Consider the following 22,502-nt stretch of genomic DNA (forward strand, 5'->3'; position numbering starts at 1 on the left):
ATGGTGGCTTACTCATTATTTAATAAACTGGCATTTACTTCCTGGTCATGACACTCTGGCTGCACTTTTTTTTTTTTTTTTGAGACGGAGTCTCACTTGCACTCCAGCCCGGGCTGGAGTGCAGTGGCGCGATCTCGGCTCACTGCAAGCTCCGCCTCCCGGGTTCACGCCATTCTCCTGCCTCAGCCTCTCCGAGTAGCTGGGACTGCAGGCGCCCGCCACCACGCCCGGCTAATTTTTTTGTATTTTTAGTAGAGACGGGGTTTCACTGTGGTCTTGATCTCCTGACCTCATGATCCGCCCGCCTCGGCCTCCCAAAGTGCTGGGATTACAAGCGTGAGCCACTGCGCCCAGCCCCTGGCTGCACTTCTAACCTTGGCCTTCTAACAGCAAATCACATTGGCTTGGAGATGCCACTGCTGGCATCAGTGGACGCTGACCCAAAGCAAGGAAAGGTTGCAGTGATCCAGAAGATGGCGAGAACCCAGGGATCAAAGTTACCAGGGGGAAGAAAGCATTTTTTGGATTTACTTTTGGGGAAACGAAATAAAATGCAGAGAAAATGCAGGGGTGGGGCTGAGTCCACCCAGGTGGGAGGAAAAGGCAGGTGCAGGTGGGTGTGGTGAGAAGGCGCACCTTGTAGTCTTCCCTGGCGTGTGCGCCCCGTGACTCCTTCCACGCCTCTGCTCCACTGATGGTCTGCGGCGCACACAGCATCAGGTTCTGCAGCTCCAGGGTCTCCACCAGGTCCGTGTTCCAGACCATTCCTGGGGACACAAAAAGTTCCATCGGGGCAGGCAGGACCCAGCCACATGGGCCCTCCGAGATGTCAGCCTGGGCCTGCTAGTCCATGGAGTCACTGGTTGTGGCTTTATAGCTGAGGGCCAGGACCCATCCAGACAGCAAGCATGGAACTAAGTCAGCACTGACGGGACAGACACCAGCCCACCCTGCAGAAGGCAGGGCCCAACAGTGTGCACGGAGCCTGCTGTCTGCTCGCCCCGACTGAACGTCTTCAGGTCCTTCAGGTCTCTGCAGAGCTTGATTTTCCCACAACCTTCTTGCAACACGCTTCCCACACGGAACACAGCAGCACGATTTTGCACTGACTGTGGCACAAAATATTATTCATAAACTTTTAATCCATAGAAGCAGCCATACCAAGAACTGCTTAACTTGTAGACCTGTTGTTTTGCATTTCATTTTATTTATGTAAATTAAACAGAAAAATTAGGAAATATAGACTTTGAGTTTATTACTCTGAATTTAAAAATGAAGTTTTGACTAAAGCTTCTGAATAAATAAATGTTTCTATTACATACATATCTTAGACCCACACACATCCTTTCCAGCGGGATACAGCCGGGGTCCAGGACTCCAAGCAGACTGCCTGTGAGGCACCATGTTCCATACGGCTCAGTGGCCAACCAGGCAGCGCTGCCTCCCCACAACCCCTGGTGGGACTCCTGACGTGGGGTCTGGTGGTCAACGTGACACGAGCCAGCAGCCCTGTGGTGATACACACTAGGAGGAGCTGAGCAGAGCCCTGCTGATGGTGGGGTTGGAGCGGAAGGTCTTCAAGGAGAGGGAGGGGCGTGGGTGGCTGGGGCCCTTGGCCCATCTGGCTACTGTCTTTTGCCTATTTTGTAGAAGCTCCTTGTATACTGAGTTCCTTCATAGTTTTACTGTGGTGAGAAACGTGCTATGCAGTGGACCTGAAGTTTACTGTAGGTATGCTGGGAACTGGGTGTCAGCTTTTGCTTCCTGTGGGACAGACAGGTACCACCTCCGTGATCCCTCCTCCTCCTTGCTTCTCCCTCTAACTGTGCTTTGCTCCATTGACCCTAACTGTCTCTTCCTCTACCAATGCACCTTCATGGTTTAATTTGGACATTTCATCTGATTCTCCTTAGACTCATACATAATTGGAACACTGTAATGCACATCAACCTCATGGTTTTTCAGGAAGAACAAATGAAAAAAACTGCATCTCAGAATCTAGTATTACATTCTTTCATGTCCTTTAGCAGCCACGTTTTCATATCCTTTTTTCATATTTCTGGTTACAGTATTTCAAGGCATTTTAAATTTTTTGTTTGAAATGTGAATGAGATATTTACTGATGTCTGAGCAGATTACTGCTGGCACATTGCAAAGCTACTGATTTTTAGATACAAATTTCTTATCCAGACACCTTACTACATTCTTGTTGTGTTTCTGTTAGTTATTCAGTTTATTCTCTGGAAATTTTTTGGAAATTATATCTGTAAATAATGGCAACTGTATCTATTCCTTTTCAATATTTACTGCCGAAACCAGCTGGGTCGTGGAAACCCTAACCCAGCGGCAGTAGAGGAATTAAAGACACACACACAGAAATATAGAGTGTGGAGTGGGAAATCGGGGTCTCACAGCCTTCAGAGCTGAGAGACTTGAACAGAGATTTACCCACGTTATTTACTGACAGCAAGACAGTGATAAGACTTACTAAAAGTATCCCTTATGGGAAATAAAGGGATGGGTCTGGCTAGTTATCTGCAGCAGGAGCATGTCCTTAAGGCACAGATCGCTCATGCTACTGTTTGTGGTTTAAGACTGCCTTAAGAGGTTTTCTGCTCTGGGTGGGCCAAGTGTTCCTTGCCCTCATTACGGTAAACCCACAACCTTCTGGCACGGGCGTCATGGCCATCATGAGCATGTCACATGCTGCAGAGATTTTGTTTATGGCCAGTTTGGGGGCCAGTTTATGGCCACATTTGGGGGCCTGTTTCCAACAATGTACCTCATTTCTTTTTTCGATTGTTACTATTAATAGCCAGAGTCAGCAGAAAAATCCCTTCCCCAACGAAATGCATTTCCACAAGCATAGGAAGCTCTGTTCAGTGCCGACTCCAGCACCTCATGGAGCCTGGGATACAGCAGGCACCAAGACACACCTTGTTTGGTGGGAACACTTCTAGTATTCTCACTTCAAACTATCTCAGATTTGCCATTTCTATATCCTAAGGCCTGTTCCCATTCTCTAATGCAATGGTTCCTTCTTTCCCAGCTGGCCTCCAACCCTACAAAAGCACTGCAGGGCATCACTCAGCCTTCTGTGCCTTAGTCACGCTGTTCTTCTCACCTTTCCACAAAGCCTCCCTCAAGCCCAGCCTCACTTGAAGACTGAAGGGCACAGGCCTCTGAAAATGTCAGCAGCGAACCTGTTCTCTTGTGTCTAACACCAAATGCCTTTCAGAATACGACTAAAGCAATGGACTTCTTTTCAGAAAATATGCAGAAATTCTTGCAAATAGTAGTCAAGAGATCTCATTCTTGGACAAGAATCCTTGTTATTAGAGGAATTCAGTTTCTTAGACTGACTATATATCAGGTTCTCCACAGCCCCCTGTGGCTAATGGCTGCCATACTGGACGGCAGACACTCAACATTTCCATCATCACAGACGGTCCTACTGGACCGACTCCCAGCAGCACAGGCCGCACAGATCACTTTCCACCCGCCGCCCACTCTCCCTCTCTTCTGAGTATATTTAGGGGCAGCAACAGGTCCAGCTTAAAGACATTTCCGAGCTGCTGGAAGCCAGGCGTGATGACATGATCAATATCTGGGCCTGAGATGTAAGCACCAGTGTTGTGTTGAACTCCAGGAAACCTCTGAGAAAGCTGCCCTGCTGGGGACTGAGCTTCTACGGCGGTCCTGTGGCTCCCTCTCCTCCACGCTGTGACTCATCCATGACAGCCAGCGACGGTCAGGGCACGGAGGTCACGCCCAAGCACACACGAGTGAACCACAGAAGGCTGTCCTGGATGCTAAGCAGTCACTAATTCTGCCCTAGCCTGCTGACCTTCTCTGTGGAAAAGAAGTGCACTTCTGGTCTCTTCCATATTCTTGGTACAGTGAGGAGCACATCCTGCTGCTGTTTCCTCCAGATACTGGTGCAGCCTCATATGTTTATTGCAGCACTAGTCACAATAGCAAAGTCATGGAATCAACCTAAGTGCCCATCAACGGACGACCGGATGAAGAAAATGTGGTACATATATACCATGAAATACTACTCAGCCACAAAAAAAGAACGCAATCATGTCTTCTGCAGCCACACGGATGGAACCGGAGGTCACTATCCTAAGTGAAGTGACTCAGAAGGTCAAGTGTCACACATTCTCACTTGAAGTGGGCGCTGAACGGTGAGTACACCTGGACACACGGAGTGGACTAACAGACTGGAACAGACTGGGGGCTTCAAAAAGCGGGAGGGGTAGGGATGAGCAATTACCTGCTGGGTACAACACACACGACTTGGGTGATGGGTACATGAAAAGCCCAGACTCCACCACATCACAGTAAAAACATCCACACAAAACTGCACCTGCATCCCCCTAAATCTATTTTTAAAAAACAAAACCAGTGCAGGGCCAGGTATGCAGCCCGCCTGCTCACTCCAGAGCGAGACCAGGCTCTTACCTTCTGCATACTGAGTCGCAGTTCCGATGTTCTTATGCTTCCATCAGCAAATCTCAATTTGTCAAGATTCATGACAGATTCTTCCCCAGCATTTGGTTTAATTGGAGGGACTTTATCTCCTAAAACATCAACAAAAAAAGCTGGAATTTAACTTTTGAAAACCGTTTCAAAAAACCAAATGGATTTAGAATGACATACAAATATGTAGCACAGCCGCTCAAGGAGCCTGGAAACTGTGTAAGTCTCCTGAGCTAACACACTGCCAGCCCACCCTACATCTGAGGCCATCCGTTGAGTTGGGGCCAATTTTAAAGAACAGACATGAAACGCAAAACTGTTGGCACACAGTAGATATCCATTAAATAATCTTAGAGTGAATAAACTAGAAATCATCTTTAAAATTAAAAAATTAAATGTAGGCCGGGGGCGGTGGCTCACGCCTGTGATCCCAGCACTGTAGGAGGCCGAGGTAGGTGGAGCACTCGAGGTCAGGAGTTCAAGAGCAGCCTGGCCAACGTGGTAAAACCTCATTTCTACTAAAAACACAAAAATTAATTATCTGGCATGAGAACTGCTTGAACCTGAAAGGGGGAGGATGCAGTGAGCCGAGATCGTGCCACTGCACTCCAGCCTGGGCAACAGAGCGAGACGCTGTCTTACAAAAAAAAATTAAATGTATACAAATTTACATACATTAAGTGTATATAAATGTCACTCCACTAAGGGGAAAAAAAGACACCTTCCAGATGGTGGTCCCAAGGGGCCGGCCACCCCACTGTCCTTCACATTGGGGGAGGAAGGTGGCTGCTGTGTGCTTGAAAGTCACCTGCTGACTTGGACTGTTGTGTGCTCTCACCTATACTTCAAGATTTGCAATTTTTTTTTTTTTGAGATGGAATTTTGCTCTGTAGCCCAGGCTGGAGTGCAGTGACACCATCTTGGCTCACTGCAACCTCCACCTCCTGGTTCAGGCAATCCTCCTGCCTCAGACTCCGGAGTAGCTGGGACTACAGGAGTACGCCACCATACCTGGCTAATTTTTGTATTTTCAGTAGAGATGGGGTTTCACCATGTTGGCCAGGCTGGTCTCGAACTCCTGACCTCAGGTGAGCCACCTGCCTCGGCCTCACAAAGTGCTGGGATCACATGTGTGAGCCACCACGCACGGCCAAGATTTGCAACTCTTGTGTTTCCAAGATGTCTTGAAAAAAGTTGTAAAGTTTTTTTTTTATAACATTATATATATATTTTCTTCAATAGGTAACACATGCAGGAGGTAGGAGGTATGAAATGCAGGAATCAAACAGGCCCTGCCCCGCCCACTGCCTCTCCCCAGGCCCAGGCCGTGGGTCTCCTGAGGGTCTGCACCACCTCTCCCCAGGCCCAGGCCGTGGGTCTCCTGAGGGTCTGCACCGCCTCTCCCCGGGCCCAGGCCGTGGGTCTCTTGAGGGTCTGCACCGCCTCTCCCCGGGCCCAGGCCGTGGGTCTCTTGAGGGTCTGCACCGCCTCTCCCCGGGCCCAGGCTGTGGGTCTCTTGAGGGTCTGCACCGCCTGTCCCCGGGGCCCAGGCCGTGGGTCTCTTGAGGGTCTGCACCGCCTCTCCCCGGGCCCAGGCCGTGAGTCTCGAGGGTCTGCACCGCCTCTCCCTGGGCCCAGGCCGTAGGACTCCTGAGGGTCTGCACCGCCTCTCCCCGGGCCCAGGCTGTGGGTCTCTTGAGGGTCTGCTCAAATGTTTCTAGGCTCGCTGGTGTTTCTTTTCCTTTTGTTTATAATGCTTTAAAAACGGATCATTCATTAAAATTGACTTTTTTCTTTTGGTGGACAGTTCTACAATTTATTTTTTCTTTTCTTTTTTTTGAGACAATGTCTCTTCCCTCTGTTGCCCAGGCTGGAGTGGAGTGGTGTGATCTCGGCTCACTGCAACCTCCGCCTTCCAGGCTCCAGCAATCCTCCCACCTCAGCCTCCCAAGTAGCTGGGACTACCCAAGTGTGAGCCACCATACCCAGCTAATTTTTGTATTTTTGGTAGAGACGGGGTTTCACCACCTTGCCCAAGCTGGTCTTGAACTCCTCAGCTCAAGCAATCTGCCTGCCTCGGCCTCCCAAAGTGGTGGGATTATAGGCGCAAGCCACTGCACCCAGCCTCAGTTCTACCAATTTCAATGCATGTATAGATGCATGTAACCACTTTGGGAGGCTGAGACAGGAGGATCACTTGAGGTCAGGAGTTCAAGACCATCCTGGGAAACACAGGGAGACCCTGTCCCTAGAAAACATTTTTAAAAATTAGCCAGATGTGGTGGCGTGCACCTGATCGTACCACTGCGCTCCAGCCTGGGCGACAGAGGGAGACTATGTCTAAAAATATATATATGTATTTTTTTTGGGGGGGGGCGTGGGGGAGAAGTAGGGATGCTACAAGCATTTTTTCTTTCCTTTTCATTTTTAAAAATTAAAGCTTAAAGATACAGTAAAATAAACTCATCATTTTTAATGTAGGGTTTTTCAAATTTTGACACACACAGAGCTGTGTCTCTAAGTCTCAGCACAATCAGGAAACAGCTTCTGGCAACCACCAATCCCTTTTCTTCCCTAGATGTGCCTTTTCCAGAATGTCGTATCAACAGAACCACAGGTGTGCAGCCTTTTGAGTCTGACTCCACAGCATCCTGCATGAGATGCTGCATGTGTGAGCAGTTTCTCAGAAGTATAGGGTATTCTTACAAAATGTTCTTTTCTGCATTTTCAAAGAAAGAGAAGCTCAAAATTTCTACATTGCTCTGAGAGAAGTGGTATCAGTCCTCACTGCTACAAAGTGCAGGGCTATGGAATGAGACAAGCACAACCTGTGGCGTCAAGAACGACGGACCTGAACTCCGCCTCCACCCATGATCAGCAATGGCTTGGGATAAGACGCCAGCTCTGCGTGTGCTGGCCTCCTGGGCTGTGGTCAGATCCACAGAGACAGAGTGTCTGAAGTAAGCTACCCTTTTAGTACTATCTGTACCTTTCTAACTACAGATATAAAAGGGCGCATGTTTATAAGTTATGGCAGTGCTAGTTTTTATTTCACTTTTATTTGCTCTTTTCAACAGAGCAAAAAGCACCTGTTCTATAAAAACAGCAGAAATCATGCTAAACAGTTAACACCAGAGAAACGTAACGGGAAGAACGTGGGCCTGGGGTCCCACCATCCTTGCCACACAAACATCCACCAGTGCCTCATCCACCTCATACTGTTCTGAGCACAGGAGGCTGGATAACCACCGTGAACATCTCTGGAGGTGGGAGTGATGCTAACTGTCCTGTTCTTAGTGCACGTAAGACTCACAGTCCCACACATGGTATTTCTTTTCCTGCACGTTATTTGACACTATCATGAAAAGAAAACCAGCAAGTGAAATCCAATCTGTCCGTAGAGGGTGGGAATCCTGTTCACTCTAAGTCAGCCCTTCTCCTCTAATAGAGGTTAGTTGTACTTTGTTTTTAGAATGGCCTAAATTATTTTTCTAAGTACCAAGAAGTTACATATTCATTCATGCCAACTATTTTAAATATTTCATTGCAAATAAGTGATTTTTATCAGGCAAGTAATATGTAATGAAATTCCCCTACAAATAACAACTTCCTAATAGTGCTTTTTCTAAGCAGAAAATAATGACCGCAAAATAATTAAAAAAAAAAAAAAAGTAACCCCAAAAATGTCACCTTAACTGTTAAGATCCCCAACCAGCCTCTATCTAGTCTCAACATTACCACCATATAATCTCTGGATTTCTCAGTTTAATCACTTCTGGGGAAAAAACCCAGACTACCTCTGTATGATCACTAAGCCAATTTCCAGTAACAAATCAAGGCTTTGTAACCTGGCTGGGTGCAGTGGCTCATGCCTGTAATCCCAATAGTTTGGGAAGCTGAGGCAGAAGGACTGTTTGAGTCTAGGAATTCAAGACCAGCCTGGGCAATATTGTGAGACCCTGTCTCTACAAAAAAAATTTTTTAAAATTAGCCAGGTGTGGTGGTGCATATCTGCAGTCCCAGCTACTTGGGGCTCTGAAGGTTGAGGTGTTCAGGACTGCTTGAGCTCGGGAGGTTGAGGCTGCTATGACTGTGCCACTGCACTCCAGCCTGGGCTGACCCTGTCTCAAAAAAAAGAAAGAAGACTAACCTCCTGCCCTTCTCAAATAGTCTGGCTCCTGAAGAAAACACTTACCAGGCCTGCATGACTTTTCGATGCTCAGGGCACATGCCTGACCAGACAACCAGGTCCAACAGCGAGTTTGCCCCGAGGCGGTTGGCACCATGTACGGAGGCACAGGCGGCCTCCCCACGGGTGTACAGGCCGGGCACAATCTGATCCTGGCCATTCACATGCCTCAGGACCTGTGGAAAGGAAGATTTCAGGTGAAATGTCAAGGTGCCCATTCCTCCACAAGCCCACCTCCCTCAACAGGGTGTCTGTGCTACGGGTCAGAGAAAGAGAGGGAAGTAGGCCAGGCATGGTGGCTCACGTCTGTAATCCCAGCACTTTGGGAGGCTGAGGCGGGTGGATCACCTGAGTTCAGGGGTTCAAGACCTGTCTGGCTAACATGGTGAAACCCCGTTTCAACTCAAAGTACAAAAATTAGCCAGGCATGATGGCGGGTGCCTGTAATCCCAGCTACTTGGGAGGCTGGGGCAGAAGAATCGCTTGAACCTGGGAGGCGGAGGTTGCAGTGAGCCGAGATTGCGCCATTGCACTCCAGCCTAAGCGACAGAGTGAGTCTCCATCTCCAAGAAACAAAGAGAGGGAAGTAAAGACCGTATCTGAGAAGGAAATAAGGACCATAGCTACTCTTCTTCAGAGGGAAACTTCCAAATGTATCCCCCAGTTTCCCCTCTGCCCCTGAGCACCTGCTGTTACAAGCAGGTCAGAGGACCTCCAATGTCAGCATCTGCGACTCTCCCTCGTGTCCCATGTTCCCGAGGCCCTCACCACCTGTGCTCCGGCTCGGACCCAGGAGCACGGCAGGTGGAGGAACATCAGCAGGGGAGACTGATGTTCCAGACTCTTCTACCCCCTGTTCACCTCTTCATCTATGCAGGGAAAGTAACAGCTTCCACCCACCTCGCCCAACAAGGAGGCTAAGTGATTGACAAGCTCTGTGTGAACCGCAAACCACTCAAAGGTATGAATTATAAAGATCCCTCAATGTACAAGATCATTAGAAATAGGAATTATAAAGATCCCTCGATGTATAAGATCATTAGAAATAACACAAGATCATATAGGAAAGTAATTATAAAATGGAAAAAGCTGCAAATGATGTATCTATGACAGTTTACTAAGGAGGAATAAATTACTAAGCCCCCCTCCATCCTCCAGTAATAGAAATTTAAAGTGCGATCTAGAAAACAATACAGTACTTTCTTGAAGAAAACAACGGTCTTTTCCTCTAAGATCTAAAGAGACAACTGCGAGGTGGGCCCCGTCGTCCCAGCCGTCTTTCCAGCTGTGGGAGAAGAGCCAGCACCATCACCTGCCCCTTGTAGCTGGTGGGAATGCCATCCATGTTATAATGCACGGTGGGGAGGACAGGGATTGGCTCCTTCGTGACGTCCACGCCAGCGAAGATCATGGCTGTCTCTGAAATGCCGGGCAGGCGCGTGGCCAGCTGCTCTGGAGGTAGATGGTGCAGCTGCAGGTAGACGTGATCTTCCTCAGGGCCACAGCCTCTGGTAAGACAGAACACCATCACATAAGGCAGAGAACGGCAACGGCAGGAGACCTGAGAATATGTCATCTTGGAAGCACGTGAGTTTCAACATGTTTTGATACTGAGGAAAATTTCCCCTCATGTATGGTCACCCTCTCATCAAATCTTTTCTAAGCATCTACCATGTGCCAGGGACAATCCCAGGTGCTGGGACACAGCTGAGAACCAGAACAAAACTCTGCCCTCACTGAACTCACACTCGTCTCAGCGATCACAGCCTGCTGTGGCTGTCCTTGGTAAGTGCACTAGAAAGGCCTCTATGCCAAATACAGTCGTCCCTGCGTATCCATGGCAGGTTGGGTCCAGCACCCCCACGGATACCAAAATCCGTGGATGCTCAAGTCCCTAATATAAAATAGGAGAGTATTTGCATATAACCTATGCACATCCTCCTCTATATTCTAAATCATCCTCATTTAAAGTTTTACATTTAAGTTTTACAGCAACTCCAGGATTACTCATAGTACCTAATACAATGTAAATGCTAGTAAATAGTTGTTACACTGTGTTGTTTAGGGAACAATGACAAGGAAAAAAAGTCTGCATATTTGTAAGGATGCAATTTTATTTTCAATACATAGTTGGTTGAAACCACACATGTGGAACCGATGGATACGGAGGGCCACCATACTCCAAAAAACCATCTGACTTCTCTTTTTTTAATATAAAAATGTAAAACCTTGAAACGCCATACCGGCAGATATTTTGCAATCGTCATTACATTAAAGCACAGGGTCAGGCCCTATCTGATCTTTGACAAACCTGACAAAAACAAGCAATGGGGAAAGGATTCCCTATTTAATAAATGGTGCTGGGAAAACTGGCTAGCCATATGTAGAAAGCTGAAACTGTATCCCTTCCTTACACCTTATATAAAAATTAATTCAAGATGGATTAAAGACTTATTATGTTAGACCTAAAACCATAAAAACCCTAAAAGAAAACCTAGGCATTACCATTCAGGACACAGGCATGGGCAAGGACTTCATGTCTAAAACACCAAAAGCAATGGCAACAAAAGCCAAAATTGACAAATGGGATCTAATTAAACTAAAGAGCTTCTGCACAGCAAAAGAAACTACCATCAGAGTGAACAGGTAACCTATAAAACGGGAGAAAATTTTCACAACCTACTCATCTGACAAAGGGCTAATATCCAGAATCTACAATGAACTCAAACAAATTTACAAGAAAAAAACAAACAACCCCATCAAAAAGTGGGCGAACGACATGAACAGACACTTCTCAAAAGAAGACATTTATGCAGCCAAAAAACACATGAAAAAGTGCTCATCATCACTGGCCATCATAGAAATGCAAATCAAAACCACAATGAGATACCACCTCATACCAGTTAGAATGGCCATCATTAAAAAGTCAGGAAACAACAGGTACTGGAGAGGATGTGGAGAAATAGGAACACTTTTACACTGCTGGTGGGACTGTAAACTAGTTCAACCATTGTGGAAGTCAGTGTGGCGATTCCTCAGGGATCTAGAACTAGAAATACCATTTGACCCAGCCATCCCATTACTGGGTATATACCCAAAGGACTATAAATCATGCTGCTATAAAGACACATGCACGTGTATGTTTATTGCGGCACTAATCACAATAGCAAAGACTTGGAACCAACCCAAATGTCCAACGATAGACTGGATTAAGAAAATGTGGCACATATACACCATGGGATACTATGCAGCCATAAAAATTGATGAGTTCATGTCCTTTGTAGGGACATGGGTGAAACTGGAAGTCATCATTCTCAGTAAACTATCGCAAGGACAAAAAACCAAACACCGCATGTTCTCACTCATAGGTGGGAATTGCACAATGAGAACACATGGACAGAGGAAGGGGAACATCACACTCCAGGGACTGTTGTGGGGTGGGGGGAGGGGGGAGGGATAGCATTACGAGATATACCTAATGTTAAATGATGAGTTAATGGGTGCAGCACACCAACATGGCACATGTATACATATGTAACAAACCTGCACATTGTGCACATGTACCCTAAAACTTAAAGTATAATAATGATAAAATAAAACTAAAAAAAAAAAAAGAGCTGCAAATTGTCTTACTGAAAGCCAAATAACCCCCACACTTTGAAAGCTGCCGAAAAACATCTGTGGGTATCAGACACGACACCCAAGGCTCACATACTGACTTCAGGTTGGGTGTGTGTCTCTCTCTCCCATACTCCGTCACATACTCACACACACTAAGAGAAACTCTGTTCCACAGATTTGAGAAACTAGCTAAAATTTTCAAAATTAGGTCTTTAGGAAAATATCACAGACTAACAGACGCCTCCCGGCAGCTCAGAGAGGTGGCTGTGCACACGTCCCTGCACACGAAGGTGAGGGCGAGCGGTGCTGAAACTCACAGAAGCAACCCTGGCCCGTGTGCCCGCTCGGACAATGCTGGTGGTAAATCACACGCACCTTCCTTCGCGGATCTCCAGAGTCATCGACCGAGACACCACATCTCTAGACGCCAGGTCCTTCGCGACAGGGGCGTATCGCTCCATAAACCTTTCGCCTTGACTGTTAATGAGAATGCCTCCCTCTCCACGACATCCTTCCGTAATGAGACAACCAGCACCACGTGTGCCCGCAAAAAACCACACATTTATAACCTAACAATTGCTAGGTCTCTATTTCAAACGCATTATTTTTTTTTCAAGATACTTTTTGGGGGAGAGACGAAAAAGATATGCAGAAGGCATTATATGCAAAACTGAATAGAAAGAACAGCTAAGATACAGTGGAAAGTCTGGATAACAAAAAGCACGGACAAGGCTGACAGCTGCAGCAGAGGCTGGGGCAGAGCGGCGTCCCCAGAGAGGAGAAAGGCCGGCCCACAGACCTCTGGCCAACACTCTGATTACAGCCGCGTGTACGTTGGATGCCTCAAATCTTGTTTTAATTTTTGAACATTCTTTTGCACTATGATACTGTGGTGACTAGTTAAGAATACTAGCTTGGAGAATTCATATCTAAGTTACCCAAACAGTGGCAAGGACAGTAATAATGATTATTTTAGTTAATATTTACACTGCACTTGCTATGGGCAGTTCTAGCTGCTTTCCACATATTAAACTCATTTAAGTCTTACAACAACTCTGGGTGTACGACCCCCTTTCTCAGTGACAAGCAAATTAATGCTTGGTAACATCCAGTCATGCAGCTGAGGACAGAGCTCAAACCCAAACCTGGGAAGTCCGGCGGCCTGTGCTCCAAACAGCAGCTCTGTGACTCCTCGGTGCGATGAGAAACACGGCGTGCCAAGCTCTCGAATTTTAACAAAGGAGATCAAAAACCCTAAACTAAATGTATTTCAAAAACTACAATTTTTATTTCTATACAAAAAGGGCAATCTTGCTTTCAAAACAAGAATGTGATTCTTGCATCTCACCTGTCTTTTGATTTTCTAAGTTTCAACGCTCTTTTTTCTGTGGTTACTTCTCACATATTGAAGACAAAGCATGAGAAGTGGAGCTCTAAGCAAATCACAGAAGGAATTCAGGGGCTCAGTGACATCTTACTGATTAAAAACAGTAATAAAAAATACAACAGGCCAGGTGCAGTGGCTCATGGCTATAATCCCAGCACCCTGAGGGGCCGAGGCAGGAGGATCGCCTAAGCCCTGGAGTTTGAGACCAGCCTGGGCTTAAAATGGTGACACCCCGTCTCTACCAAAAACAAAAACACCCTCGAAAATTAGCTGGACATGGTAACACATGCCTGTAGTCCCAGCTGTTTCGGAGGCTGAGGTGGAAGAATCGTTTGAGCCTGGGAGACAAAGGCTGCAGTGAGTCTAGATTGCTCCACTGCACTCCAGCCTGGGCAACAGAGCAAGACCCCATCTCTAAACAAATTAAAAAAAAAAAACCTACAACAAATTCATTTCTTATTTTCATCCCTTCCAGGGATCAGAAAGCTGACACTGACAGAGAAAGAGAAGACACAGGTCTGGTCCTTCAGCACCACTTCAGGGGTCTCCATTGTCCACAGGTCAGAAAACCCAGAGAAGTCCAGGAGTGTCACATATCCCAAGTTAAAACCTGGTATAGAAGATTATCAATTCAACTTTCCAAAATAGATGCAAGAAGTCACACATTGCCTTAGGGGCAGCTCCTCAAGGCACATGTCTGGTCCTGTCACATCAACAGTCACTGCATGTGTCCCACACCGCTGTTCTCTGTTGCTTTTTATGTAATCTCTGGCTGACTCACTGGGCAGGCTAACCCATTCCCCGCTGTCACCATAAGCCCCAGCACTACGTGTCCTGTCTCAGGTGGACCGGGGGTGGCCTTACCCTCCTGTATAAGGTGTGCAATATTGAGTGGCCAGTCCGATCAGCCACACAGCAGCACCAACGGGCCTGCCCGCCCTTTCCAAACTTGAGGCTCTGTCCACCAAATGCACGCTGATAAATCTTCCCATCTTCAGTTCTGCTAAATGGCAAGCCATAATTTTCTAGCTGTGAAAGATAAACAAAAACCTTATTACCTTAAAGGAGTCAAGATATTCACAACTAATCTACACTAAACAACTTTAACACAAATCTGCAAACCCAAAGTAAACTATTTTATGAACATGTCAACACTTCATCAAAGAGAAGCTTTTCTTGTTACATGTAATGCATAGTTCATGACGGACAAAGACTTCTCTTGTGAGCTTTGCTAATCACCATTCTTTCGGCTGCCACATCTGCCTCAATTGCTTACATTTTTTCCCAGACTCTTGTACTAGAAACAGACCACAAGAGCACCCAGAGCCTCCCACCCATCACCTCGACCACGGCAGCGGGGGCCTGCTCCACCATGTAGTGGATGGCATCCTGGTCCCCCAGCCAGTCGGAGCCCTTCACGGTGTCGTAGAAATGCCACCTCCAGTTGTCCTCCTCCATGTTCCCCAGAGCAGCATTGATTCCTCCCTGGAGACACCAACCACTCCTTACGAGCCACAAACAGGAGCCCCAGCTTTCTCTTCCAGGCCCAAATCCACCCACTGGGGGATTCAGAGAAAGCCAACTACTCACACGGTGACTCCAGTGAGGGCTGACCTCAGCAGAGGAGCAGCGAGGCCTGACAGATCCCAGATCACAACCCCTCCCTGACTCGCCCAGTCGTTCCATCCCTTAGCCTCAGTCTCCTCATCTGTGTGGTGGAGACACAGGGAACTCCAGGAAGGGCTGACTGCAGCAGTGAGTGAAAGGCTACCTGTAATATGCTTATTACCTAACATTACCTGGCACAGAAAAGGTACTCAACAAATCTTTCCAGAGAGTTTTATTAACAAATCTTCCCAATGGCATTTACGGGCATGTGTTAAAGATTAGAAGTGCCTCCTGCCAAGTAATAAACTCCACACTCATAGTCACACTTCCCTGTACCCCTACTTCCTTTGGCTGTATGTGCCCACCACCGTCTTACCCCTCAGAGAGTCCCGGAAGACAGCAGCACAGGGACAAATGAAACCCTTGCCATTTTCTTCCCCAACCTAAACTCTGATTCCTCCTCTTTAGATGATCTCCTTTTCTTAACGTGTTGGGGCGGCGGGGGTGGGTGGGGAGGGTAGCAGGCGAGATGGTCACAGAAAACCCAAGTGTGACTGGAGTCTCAATTAAGAGTGACAACAAGGCTCCCGCCCTTCAAAGTCCCCAGGGAAGAGGCTCCAGGGAGAGACCCCTGAGAGGGTGAGCTCAGTGAGTAAGGCACAGCAAGAGGCCATGTGGCTGGCACGGGGAGGAGGCAGGAGCCTCCCCAGGTAGAAAATGCGAAGCTGCGCAGGACCTGCACGGAGTGAGAGCACGGTGGGGCACCTTTCTCTCACCTGCGCCGCAACAGTGTGTGACCTGGTAGGAAACAGCTTTGTAACATACGCTGTATTAAACCCCGCCTCAGAAAGGCCAAATGCAGCTGGCAAGCCTGCCCCTCCAGCGCCTACCACCACTGCGTCGAATTCATGGTCCACTACTGGATACTGAGCAGAAATCTGGAAAAGAAAAATTCACCTGTCAATCACATGTTCCACTATGCCAAACATGAAGACTCTTGTGACAGTGAAAGAGCCTGACAAACATAAAAGGAGCAACTGCTGGGCACACAGGGCCTCCATCCTGTCCTGGGGCTGAGCCCTGAACAGTGCGGGGAGAGGTGGGCACATTCACACCTGGAGAAGGGACTGACAATCAGATTCTATGAATGGTAGAGGGTCTATCCCATGGGATCAGACTGAGGACCACAACTCTACTTCAGGGCCGTGCCTATGCTTATGCCTGAGAAGGTGCCAAGGAGTATTCAGTCGCTATTGTGAGCTTATGAGAAAAGAACTTCTCAGCAAGTTTCAGTTTTCCAACAGAGAGAGAACAGGCACACTCAACACCAAGGAACCCACACCGGAAGGGCCCCACGGTCCTATTTTCAGTAGGATTTTATCATCTATCACAGCAGATACTGTTCATTTTATTCCTTTACTTGACCTAAATTTAAATCTAGTTTATGGATACATAAGAGATACAAGTAAAAATGTTAACATCTATGTTTATGTTTGTACTTACAATTAAGTATTATTACACTGAAAATAACTTCAGCATGCACTGGATACCTATGAGAAATTTTTCTCTTATGTCTATGACTCATATGAAAACAAACTGGTATAGATCCTTACCCCCTAAGCCAAAAAAATCATTTATAATGGAACAGAAAGCATGAACTTACGGAATCTGAAACTTTAGCAGATGCCCTCTTGTTCCTTCAACAGTGAAGTGAAAACCTCGGGTTCCTGTTTGCAACACTGTTGGCCACTGGAGACACAGAAGACACAGAGCCAGAGGGTTAGTGTCCTGAAGGAACAAATGCTGTGGGGGATAGTAATTCAGATTTCCCCCTGCAAACTGTTCACCTTCTTATGTATCCAGGTGCTCCTGTGCATCCAGAAAGCTCAGCTGGGACCCTCTACTTAACCCTGAAGGGCAGCCCAAGGGGCAACGAAGGACTGAGCCCCAGGTCCTCCTTTCCACCCTGACTTGGCACTCTAGAAAACCAGGATAAAGCTTGTTTCCAAACAGGACACTCACTGACTCAGATACGAAATGAAAAAGGCACACTTCCTCTGTAAAGTCTTAATTTATGCTACTTAGTGGAGAAGGGAAAGACATCTATATCGTATTACTGTATGTGGTATTTTGCAAATAATGAAGCATTTTAACTGGCACCATCAGAGCCCTTTCCACACTACAGTTCCAATCGTCCATGAGGGCTTGCGGTCAGTTCAAAAGGCACTGGACACTGAATCAGGAGATCTGTATCCTGGAACAGTAAAAGCTGACAGCCCAGAGGGAAGAGCTGTCATACCTTCATGACACAGGAGGATGTCGGATGCACACTCTCCCCTGCCTGGCTGCTCCTGGCTTTTTCCTGGCCAACGTCTACAACTTGACATATCTCACTGCTTAAATTTTCCATCTTAGAAACCTTTACTCAAGAAAACTCGTTTTAGTGTTTAGTTTTTAGTGGCTCTATGTAAGAGAGGTAACACTGTCCCATATGCTAAGGTTGGCCAGCCATTCGGGGGATACCTTTTCCATTCTGCTAGTGGCATTTTAGAAGACCACTGAATAGTCTCAGAAATATCATAGGCCGGGCGTGGTGGCTCACGCTTGTAATCCCAGCACTTTGGGAGGCCGAGGCGGGCGGATCACGAGGTCAGGAGATCGAGACCATCCTAGCAAACATGGTGAAACCCCGTCTCTATTAAAAAATACAAAAAAAAAAAAAAGTAGCCGGGCATGGTGGCGGGCGCCTGTAGTCCCAGCTACTCGGGCGGCTGAGGCAGGAGAATGGTGTGAACCCGTAAGGCGGAGCTTGCAGTGAGCGGAGATTGCGCCACTGCACTCCAGCCTGGGTGATAGAGCGAGACTCCGTCTCAAAAAAAAAAAAAAAAAAAAAAAAAAAAAAGAAATATATCATAAAGAATAGTTTTAGGGGCTGGGCACGGTGGCTCATGCCTGTAATCCCAGCATTTTGGGAGGCCAAGGTGGGCGGATCACCTGAAGTCAGGAGTTCGAGTCCAGTCTGGCCAACATGGCGAAACCCCCTCTCTACTAAAAATTAGCTGGGCGTGGTGGCGGGCACCTGTAATCCCAGCTACTTGGGAAGCTGAGGCAGGAGAATCGCTTGAACCCAGGAGGCAGAGGTTGCAGTGAGCCTAGACTGTGCCACTGTACTCCAGCCTGGGCGACAGAGAGAGACAATGTCTCCAAAAAACAAAAGAAAAGAAAAAAAAAGCTTTAGGAAATAATACACTCAGCAATCAGAAAAGGGGATGTGAGGGATGTCGTCAAGTATTTAGAAATACTTGCAATTCAGAAATTACTTATTATGTGGGATAAAAAATTATTCTTTATTTCTCTAATTTCTAGTCTCTGTTTTTACTGACATAAGCTAATTTTTTCTTTTTTCAGAAAAAAAATGAGAAAGAACGAATATTCTTCTACCTTAATATAATTTTTTACATAGTAAAATCATATTTTAAGAAAGAAGTCTTTGAAATAATTTTAATACAAACGTTCTTGAAAATTTTGTAAAGTGCCCTATTAACATAGGTAATAGCACCAATAAAAACAGTACATTATACCAAATGTAAGTAGAAACAGGGAAATCACTCAATGTTTATTTGTTCTTTCTAGGATGTCGAGGTGGAATACCCACTGCCCACCCCCCACCACACACACACAGAGCTGGCTTAAAAGGGGCAGCTACTCTAACACAATCTTGAACAAATTATCATGCCATCCCCCTGGGGAAAAGGACACTAACCCTCTGCTTCTAAATCTAATCTGGGGCAGATTTTTGAATCTGGAAAGCCCAGCTTCAAGCCAATGTCAGTCTTTAGATAAAACTCAAAACTAGTTTTGACACAGAACTAGTCTTTTGTGCCAATTATTAATTTTTTTAGGAGAAACTATCAAACATTTCCTCTAAGAAAAAAAAATAGGGAACATATAACTAAAAGGAATACTTAGACCTTGCTTAACAATACAGAATTTCAGATGACTGAATCAGGAGGTGGAGGGGGAAAAGTAAGAAGTGCAGAGACATTAATATCCGAAATCTAGCAAAGTAAGGCGTCCTCATCGAATAAAATGCACCTATAAATCGTGAGCAAGAAGCTAGTCTGCATGTACAACCTACACAATTACAAAAGCAGCCAACGAGGAATCTAAAAACGCAAGACATTCTGTAGGAAAAGCTACCTTCATCAAGATACAAAGACTTTTACAAAACCCAAGACTAAATTTTGGTTCCATTTTGCTATCTTGCCATCTTGTCTGAGGTGCCTGGGGTCTTAGTCTGCAGAAGGAACACTGGGCACCATCTGGGTTGAGGACAAAGGCACTAGCTCTAGCTTTTCTCCAATCACAAGCTACCATTTCCCCTAAAAAGCCCCACTGACCATGGGCTTTACTTCCTGCTTGTGGACGCCCTCCTAGCAGCTCTTAAGAGCCCAAGAGGGCGGCGGGGGTCTCTGCTCAGTCAGCACCAACCACAGCAACACACTAGAACGGTTTACATGCTTTCTGATGTTGACAGGATGGCTGTATGACTAATCCTCACATTTAATTCAAAGAGATTTTTAATAGCTATTTCAAAAAGGAGAAAACTGCACAATTAAAGGCATAGTTCAAATCAATATTGCTGAATGCCTTGGTTCCTACTGAGATTTTTACTCTGCAATTTAAAATTACTTTGTAATTAAGGAGGTGGGTGGGTAAGTCCATTTAAAAGAACCGAACAACTAAACCTATCCAATTTAGCTTGATTAAATAAAACCCTAGAAGGCCGACTCTGATGATGCAATCGTAGAGGGCACATTCAGAGAAACTCAGAGAGCAAGGCCTCAGGGAAGTGGAACCCTGACCATCACTGGACTAAACCGAGCCCGGCCCTCGAGGCACTCAGCGCACAGGCAAGCACAGGTCCCGGCGTCCTCGCTCGGTCAATGCCCTAAGCTCTCCGTCTGATTTTGAAACACTGGCACAGCTGCTTTTAAACACGGGCACATTTTTGGTGGCACAAGGGCCACCAAACAGGACCCAAAGTGGAGACCCTTAACTTACAAGGTCTCGAAGTGGACATGCACAGATTTGCGCTTTCTGGAAAGGGGAACTGCAAGCCCAAGCTCGGGCGCGCCGCGCTTCCCACCGGACGCCCACCCGGCCCAGCCCGGCCACGCCTCGCACCCACCCGGGCGGTTTCACCCGCCCCGCCAGCCCCCCCCACGGGCTGCGGGCGGCCCCTCGGGACAACCCGCACAGAGGGCGGCAAAGGCCCAGCCCAGCCAGGGCTCCACCCCGGTGACCTTGGGCAGACACGACTCCTCCCCGAGTCCACCCGCCAGGCACTGAGGCGAGGAGCTACCTCAGCCCGCGAGGTCGCCGGACCCCAGGCCCGGACCAAGGCGGCGGAGGGGACGCCCAGCAAGCCCGCGGGCTCGTGACCTTCACCGGGACGCGGACTACCTGCTAAGGACCGAGCTCCCCAGGCCCCCGAGTACGCCCCGCGGCTCCCCCTCGCACCGGCCCAGGGCTCTCCCAGCCCCTTCCCGATCGCCGGGCAGGGGGGCGCGGGGACCCCGGCGCCCGCTCCGCTCGGACCCACTGGGGACCGTCCCGCTACTACCGCCGCCTCGCCCCCCGCCTGCCCCGCCCCGGTCCGCGGCAGGGACTCACCGCCTTGACCCGCACCAGGCGCCGAGCGCTCAGCATCCGCCACAGGCCCCGGACCCCCGACATGTCTGTAGTCGCCGCCGCGCAGTCCCGCCACTCCCCGCGCAGACTGCGCCTGCGCACCACACCGCGCAGAGCCGGCGGGAAACCCCGCCTGCGCACCACGCCCGGGTCAAGGGGCGGGGCGGTAGTGGGGGACATCGCGCCTGCGCAGCACGTCGCGCCCGGGGCGGGGGCTAAGGGGGAAGCCGCGCCTGCGCAAAGCGGACCCGCGGACGGTGGCGCTGGGTGGACACGGAGGCCCCGCGCTCCCCGACCGAGATAGGGCGGGCCCTATTCCGGGGAGGTGTTGAGCACCAACATTTTTAAAAGCCCCGTGGGTGGTTCTCCGGGATCTCCCAGACCGAGAGGGTCTGAACGTTCAGACCGCAGGGAATGGGGTGGGAGGGGCGGCGCTCGTCCGCTGAGGTGGGCGGGAGCAGTCCGGGGCCTCTGGCCTCTAGTGACCAGGAGTGACCCTCGGTCTCCCGCCTCCAAGGGGCGGCAGCGATCCTCAGCCCTGTCCCCAGCCTCTGGTTTCCGGCTAATTTTTAAATTTTTTGTAGAGGCGGGATCTTGCTATTGCCCGGGCTGGTCTCGAACTTGTGGCCTCAAGCGATCCTCCCTCCTCGGCCTCCCCAAGTGCGGGGATTACGGACAGGGCCACTGCGCACAGCTGTGGTCAGCTTTGAAAGCTGGGCAGATCCCTTTGGCTTATATGCCTTTCTGATTTTGCTTCTGGCCATCGCAGAGGCCAATGGACCACCAACTTTTGCCCAGTGACTCTGCATCTCCTATGCCTCTTCCTCCGAGCTAATTAGCCTCTGATTTCTTAGGACACAGTTTTCACATGTGCCAACAGGTTACAATCCGGTCTCACAGGCCTGAGAATCAGTCTGACTCATGACGTGACTCTGCATACCTGTGTTCTGATTCATTCTGTACTGATTTACAGGGTTAACTGTTAAAGAACATCATGAGGCTGGGCACAGTGGCTCACACCTGTAATCCCAGCAATTTGGGAGGCTGAGGCGGGTGGATCACCTGAGGTCAGGAGTTGGAAACCAGCCTGCCAACATGGCGAAAACCCATCTCTACCAAAAAATACAAAAATTAGCCAGGCGTGGTGGCACATGCCTGTAATCCCAGCTACTCGGGACACTGAGACAGGAGAATTGCTTGAATCTGGGAAGCGGAGGTTGCAGTGAGCTGAGATCACTCCATTGCACTCCAGCCTGGGCAACAAGTGTGAAACTGTCTCAAAAAAAAAAGAAAAAAAAGAACATCATGATAAATCCCAAAAGCAAACATTAAGTACTCTATCATCCTAGGGCTTTGATTCCAAAATTAGCACTGACATCTTAGAAACTTTGAGCGCTCAGATCTACCTATAATTTCCTCTGGACAAAGCTGAAGAATTTCCCTTCCTCACAAGGAAGTGTCCCTGAGGTACCAAAGCCACAGGAATAAGTTAAAAAGGAACAGAGTGTCAGACACAGC

General features: G+C 48.0%; 1 protein-coding gene across 1 annotated transcript; it reads right to left on the reverse strand.

Moving 5' to 3' along the window:
- Positions 1–914: 914 nt before the first annotated feature.
- On the reverse strand, positions 915–21,052 carry LOC100600690 (succinate dehydrogenase [ubiquinone] flavoprotein subunit, mitochondrial-like). Its single transcript, XM_030808599.1, is given in 12 exon segments — positions 915–1,109; positions 4,468–4,586; positions 8,681–8,724; positions 8,726–8,850; positions 9,987–10,182; positions 12,671–12,864; positions 14,547–14,711; positions 15,024–15,167; positions 16,067–16,228; positions 16,954–16,988; positions 16,991–17,039; positions 20,967–21,052. Coding segments are annotated over 12 exon segments (1,491 nt in total). The 5' UTR covers positions 21,030–21,052.
- Between the last annotated feature and the right edge of the window lie 1,450 nt (positions 21,053–22,502).

This window comes from Nomascus leucogenys, unplaced genomic scaffold, assembly GCF_006542625.1.
Source record: "Nomascus leucogenys isolate Asia unplaced genomic scaffold, Asia_NLE_v1 000665F_133112_qpd_obj, whole genome shotgun sequence".
Classification (NCBI taxonomy): domain Eukaryota; kingdom Metazoa; phylum Chordata; class Mammalia; order Primates; family Hylobatidae; genus Nomascus; species Nomascus leucogenys.